Genomic DNA, 7,036 nt, shown 5'->3' on the forward strand with positions numbered 1-7,036 from the left:
TTTTAAATAGGTGAGAAATATAGTCAATCATATTTTAACCAATGTTATATCTGTAATCAACCTGTAGGCGAGGCATTGTATCACCATGTGGATGAAGACCTTTCAGGGCCAAAATGGTTCACTGAAATCTGTTCTATGTGGATCACACATCTGCATTTCCATTCACATCTCATTCTACTAAATGCAGTTTCTTGTAGCACCACAAGGGGACAGCAGTGTACTGTCATAAAAACATATACAGCAGTAGGCCAAACAGGATAGTATACTACTGCTTAGTACATTCTATTTTAGTTTACAAATAATATTTGGAACATCATAATACAACAATAAAAATTTCAAACATCATTGCATCATTGTTTTCAAATGCAACCTCACAGTATACATTTAATGATTTTTAGTTGTCATCTAAAAGTGCTTTATTATAATAATTTTGGCTGTCTGATAATGAGTCAAAAATAATGGTTAAAAATCACAGCTGATAACACTCCCTCATAAGTCTCACTGGAAACAGGTTGAGGTGTTGCATTGCATTGTGGGATACATGTGCTCAGGTTGTACACTGCACATTTTGGTGCCATTTATAAAAATGCATACTATGAGCAGAACAAATAGTATAAACTGTATGAGTAATATGGTAGTGTGATACTCCTTAACTGTTTCAAATAAGTACTTTATTTGATTTATTGATAATGGTGGATGAAGATGAATAACTAGTGCACAGATGAACAGTACACTTGATCATAAGGGCAAGATGATTATAATAAGTTTGATTTTAATATTACTTCATGTGGATGTTAATTAAAAATTCTCAATATTACAGTTCAGTTCAGTGAGTATTTTGCAATGCATGGGTTATGACGAAACAATTTAATGTTATATGTAAAAAAAAAAAAAGAATAATAATAAAATGCATTACAGTTGCCTAATAAATATTTTATAAGGAATGCATTTAATGAAACAGACTTTTCTAAAATGTATTTGGAGACATTCTGATAACAGTATGACAGAAGCAAAGTGAAGAAATTCATTCAGTGACAAGAATTATGACGGTAACTCAAGTATATTGGATGGAAAACACCTTTATCAAGATGCATCTGAATCTCAAGCCTTTTAAAAAATGTACAGTCATACTAATATGAATATGTAACATTGTGTGCGTTATTAACAACCGTATTAGTTGTTGCTATAGGTACTAGTGGCACGGGACAATGACCTGAACTATAAAAGAATCAGATGATCTCTGTTCATGAAGAAATTATGTGGAGGCTCTACTGGAGGACTGCTGATGGAGGGGAAGTTTCTGGGGTACCAGTCGAGGAGAGTCCCTTTCAGTCCTCTGGATGCCCTTTACACAGCACTGCTATCAAGCTTAGCTTCTTTCTCCTTTGCCTTCAGTTCCTGGTTATACCTGAGGGGAATAAAGTGCTCATATATAATGAAAATCCCCCAACTTGGTCACACAATTAAATTACAAAATATGCTGGAAGACCCGGACTGCTTTATTGCAACCTTGTTAAAATAAGTCATAAAACAACTCTTTTCACAGCAGATAAAATGTGAAAAGAGTTGTTCTTTAATGGCACAACAGCAATAAAGCATACCGGTTTATAAAGAGGGTGTAAAATAGTCATGAGAAAAAAAAAGTGATTTGGGTGAAAAAAAAACCTTTAATAATAATAATAATAAAAAAGTACACTTCAAGAGGGAAACCATATTATTTAAAAATACCATTTTAGGTAACAGAATTAGACTATGTAGGTGTTTCCTTTAATAAGCTCTTTTATTACCGTATTTCTCGGATTATAAGTCGCACCTAAGTATAAGTCGCATCAGTCCAAAAATACGACATGACGAGGAAAAAAAACATATAAAAGTCGCATTTATTTAGAACCAAGAGAAAACATTACCGTCTACAGCCACGAGAGGGCGCTCTAGGTTTTCAGGGAGAGGCTACAGGAGCACTGAGCTCCTGAGCGGGATGGATTTTTCCTGCCTGCATTGCATATTCTGCCTGCCTGCCTGCTATTTTTTCAATTGCTCCCCTGTTGAATATAAATTTTAAAGAGAAACAAATGTTTCGTTTTATTTGCGTTTAATTAAATGGATGAATGGAACGAACAACATAGAACTTAGAACATAGAACATAGAAATACAGTAAAAAAAAGTAAGCAATGTAAATAAAAAAATATATACCTATAATAATATAGCTATAGTATAGCCTAATGAATTATATAATAATAATAAACCTGTATTTATTTAATGTTCAAAGGAAAATTAGACTAGGGCCTACTGCTTAAGAATGCCTTCTTTCCTTCAAACATTAAACAAACAACAAAAAAATCATTTTTCCTCAATAACAAAATAGACCAATTTTAAATATTTAGCAAAATAAATAATTTAAAATAACAGAATAAAAAAAAAAAAATAAAAAAAAAATTGGTAGACTACGACTACTAATGTAGTCCGTGCAGGAATAGCATGTCGTTAACTGACGAGGGCTTCAGATTAATCCATCTCTGCCCCCTTATGCGACTACAATTACTGAAAGCCCTCTCCGATGGTGAGCTGGGAGCTGGAATGCAAAGTAGCCTACATGGCGTGTTACTTTTCTTAATCTCGGAAACTCTTGACATCGCCTTTTCCACCACTGGATCTCTCGCTATTTCGGAATGGAATTACACATCGCTGTCCATGGTTTCATCAGCATCCTCCCATTCCGCAAAGTCTATTTTATTTTATTTTAGATTTTTTTTTTGATTTTTATTATAAATAAAGGTTGATCTGTTTTTAGTAATTTTATTTTGTTAGATATTTCCACTCCGCGGGAGTCCCACAAATAACTTTATTTTCCCGCAACCCGCACACAATAATATCTTGCCGCCCACATCCACATTCACCAATCAAATATTGTCCCGCGCCACACTCGGTTGTGCTAGGTCCCGCGGTACTCCCAGGGGGGCAGGGTTTCATATTTCTTTTGAAGCATCCCTGGGTGCCGCCATTGGCTAGCGGAGCCCCACCTGATGTTAGCATTCCATTGATTCCGATTCATTTTGGCGTCACTTTGACAGCGAATAACTTTACATCTGGCATAAAGTCAAGGGAGATAAATAATCAGAATACTTACCAAAATTTGCTCCTGTTCACGCTCGCCTTCTCTGCAAGTGATTCTGATTTCTCTTGGCACAGCTATTAGAAGACTTACAATGGTCAGACAGGTTGCTCACATGACATTTACGTCATAAAGCTCAGTTTGAGTCTGCGTAGTTCGCTCGACCCCAAGGAAGTGCTTGCTTCTAATTGACTTCACTTGTCTACGTTGAATCCAATGGGGTCGCTGTGTCCATTTCTTTTATTGTCTATGGGTACTCCCGCGGGAATGCAGGTCTCTACACTGAGCAGCATAGAGCGCCCTCTAGCGGCTGTAGACGGTAATGTTTTCTCTTGGTTCATGTCAAATTAATTTTTATAAATAAGTCGCACCAGACTTTAAGTCACAGGACCAGCTAAACTATGAGAAAAAGTGCGCCTTATAGTCCGGCAAATACGGTATATACATCTACATAGCTGGTGCCCCTGTGTCCTACATGGCATGAAATGGAAGTTACGTTCCTCTTTTCTACGCTATTGTGATGAATATCCAAGCAAAACGGCTGCTTGGAAAAATTAATGTATTCATTTTATTTGGTCCAACAGGAAGTGATTGGATCATTGTTATTTGCTATTGCTGTGATTTCTTTTGAGTGACAGATTGTTGGAGGGGAGAAGTTGTTGTCCCGCCCTCGCAACAGTGAACACGTCATCAGAGAAGAGAACCGCAAGGCGCAAGGCAGAGGAAAGGTTATTTTGATTGAATATTACAAAGGCATGTTGATTAAAAAAAATGTGCACAGATATAATTTACAATAATAATAATAATATTAAAAAAAAGTTGACTAGAAGTTTCACTTTTTTGTCACAGCCACTGACAGATCTGATTGACAGATGTGAATGACGTGATAGATGGCTTTTACGCAAGACACGATACACTTCAGTGCCAGATGGTTTGCGTCAGCTGAAGGTTTGTTTGGAAACTGGACAAAAGTCTAAAATCAACAACAATTACCTTTTGCCTGTTTCCCCATTTATGTGATTTTTATAGCATGTATTGTGTAGGTGAAAGAGTACTCACTTCCATATTCTGTAGAGCTGTGATATTCCTGCACTTCCAACAAAGAAGTTTACAGCAAAGAGATTCCAATTCTTGGGTATAATAACCAAGGAATACCTGGACCAAATAAGACCTGAAAAACAGAGAGTGCGGGAGACTGGCAACTTTGAATTGTTCAGGGTTTTAATTTTTTAAAGAATTGGTTACTGTGTGAGATAGATATACCTGTGGCAGTCAACACAGCAGATTGGGAGGGACTGAGTTTCTCTGCTGGACGTGTCATGTCTGCTATGCCAGCTATGACCAGACTCTGTGTGAAATCAGAAATGTTATATATATATATATATATATATACACATATATATATATATATTTTTTTTTTAATCCAAATAACATCCAGATCATGTGTTATTAATCTTACCCATTTAAACATTGGTGCCCAGAAGAAAACAGTCTTTGGACCTAAACAAAGAGCACATCAAAACAGTTAAGCTCATGTTTGACAGGTCAAATGTTCACAGAGTATGTGTGTTATTGTGACAGCAACCAGGTCTTTCAACATACAAAACAGTACAAAAAAAGTACTGACACAGAAGATAATTTTTTTTTCTTGCCAGTACATTTCATGGCTGTGTTTTTTTAAAACAAATATGTATAATATCTTTCTAAAATATGAAAGAAAGTGTAAATGTTTTACAGCAATGAAGTACACATGTACAAGTACACATTGAACCTGCATGTCTGTAAGCTGAAGGCACTGATGACTGAATTGATTTTCAATAAGAAATACAATATACAATTGCTGATGGTACAAATGTTAACCAATTATGGATTATTATTTGCAAACAATCAATGTTTAAATATTCAACATGACATGTCAGTCAACCTTTGCTTATCAAGATTATATTTATTGTACCACAAATGACTAGAACTATAAACAATTTAACTCCCTTTAGATAGCTCATGTGAGATTATTAGAACATAAATTATTTTCAGTAATTCAGTAACAGAGAATATTACACAGAACGATCAAGGGCACTTTCCACAAATACAGTACAGAATATATATATATATATATATATATATATATATATATATTTTTTTTTTTTTTACTTTTTCATTACATGTACACTTAAAATTTTACATGTACAATGGATTGAATATATATAATACTAATTGGAAAATTACAATCACACAAGTCAAGACTTTAAAGGCATTAGTTGTGTCCCAAAATGTGAAAACACGTCAAAAATTTGTTTAAACATAGTTAATTAAACAAGTTTATGCACTGACCGATCGATCAAAATGAAAAATATATAGAAATAATCTAACTTATAATGTATGTAAATACGTTTTAAAATGGATTTGTAAGCACTGGTTTGCACACAAAACCACTGAAAGTTGACCAGTGTCAACAACACACCAATAAATAAATACAAATAATAATAATCAAATGTAACATTATAAAGTGCCTAAAATTCATTTCCGTCAAGCATCTTCTTAAAACATTGTTTAAATCTAAAAACTCAATTCCATTCTAAGCTATGCATACAAGGAGATTAATTATGAAATATTCGTGCACCAAGCTGATTAGTACCATTATTTTAAAGCACTGGAGTCGCTTTGTTTTTTGACTTTAAACAATGAGACAAAAAAAACACCTGTTTAGGTGGCAGTGTCTATGGCTGCACCGTCACTTTCAGTCAAGAGGTTAACAGGATCAGTATTAGTGACAAATAAGCTGTTACGCTAACAGCATTTGTGTTACCTGCAGGATGGTTATAAATGGGTCTCAGTTTAGCCGGCAGCATATGCTCGATCCTGTCGAGGATTCTGTGGTAAGAAGCTCTCAGACCCACCATAGCCATGACTGCTCAACAAGCTAAATGCTACCACTGCACGCACGAAAATACCGTTGAAGACGTGCAGAGCAATCTGCCGCTATTGACCCGTGATGTTACCAAAAAGCAAGAGCCCGTAGTCAGGAAAACAAGACCTCTGGACGACCATAAAGTGGGCCTATGAAGTCTACGTTATTGTCCGACTTTCGACCTTGATAGTGCAGTTTACTGCTATGTTGTCTTCTGAAGTGTCAGTGGGACGCGTCGCAAAACGAATGACGTAGATGAGCCGCTGAGGTAAAGGATTGGTTAATGTGATCACGCCTCTTTGTGTGATTGGTTGAAAGGAGCTAACACGCTCTTAAAAGGCGGGGCCTCGTGAGGAAAGAAGTTGTTTTCGCGGTTACGTGGAGAGTTTTATAAAAAACAAATCCAGGAAGAATGCTGGGCGTGGAAGTTAAAAGTTTCCATGCAGGTCCATTCATTTAAATAAATCGTCCTTTAGAGTCTACGGTATCTTTTTTGAGCCTAAACATCATTGGTTGAGTTTTGTTTACTACAATACTATGTCTTAATTAAATGTGACCCTGGACTATCATCTGAAAGCTGAATAAACATGCTTTCCATGTATGTATGATTTGTTAGAATTGGAAAATATTTGATACAATTATTTAAAAATCTGGAATCTTAGGGTGCACAAAAATTATATAAAATACAAATTATTGAGAAAATCGCCTTTAAAATTGTTCAAATGAAGTTCTTAGCGATGCGTATTACTAATAAAAAAGTTTAAAATATATTTTCGGTAATAAAGTTACAAAATATCTTCTTGAAACATGATCTTTACTTAATATCCGAAAGATTTTTGGCGTAAAAGAATAATCAATCATTTTGATTCATAATGTAGTGTTGGCTATTGCTACATACATCCGTGTGACTTATGATTTGTTTTATGATCCAGGGTCACAAATATAATGCATTTTATATACGCAAAACGGTTTGTTTTTGTCTAAATATATTTTAAAACTGTATTTTTATTTCTGTA

The 7,036-nt window shown here is 35.0% G+C and overlaps 1 protein-coding gene across 1 annotated transcript; it reads right to left on the reverse strand.

Moving 5' to 3' along the window:
- Positions 1–1,063: 1,063 nt before the first annotated feature.
- On the reverse strand, positions 1,064–6,265 carry LOC113108159 (mitochondrial pyruvate carrier 2-like). The gene is made up of 5 exons (XM_026271009.1): positions 5,919–6,265; positions 4,572–4,612; positions 4,376–4,460; positions 4,172–4,283; positions 1,064–1,408 (listed from the first exon to the last, which is right to left on the reverse strand). Exons 1-5 carry the CDS (start codon positions 6,016–6,018, stop codon positions 1,348–1,350), a joined length of 399 nt encoding a protein of 132 aa, XP_026126794.1. The 5' UTR covers positions 6,019–6,265; the 3' UTR covers positions 1,064–1,347.
- Positions 6,266–7,036: the final 771 nt, after the last annotated feature.

Source organism: Carassius auratus, chromosome 9 (assembly GCF_003368295.1).
Source record: "Carassius auratus strain Wakin chromosome 9, ASM336829v1, whole genome shotgun sequence".
In the NCBI taxonomy this organism is placed as follows: domain Eukaryota; kingdom Metazoa; phylum Chordata; class Actinopteri; order Cypriniformes; family Cyprinidae; genus Carassius; species Carassius auratus.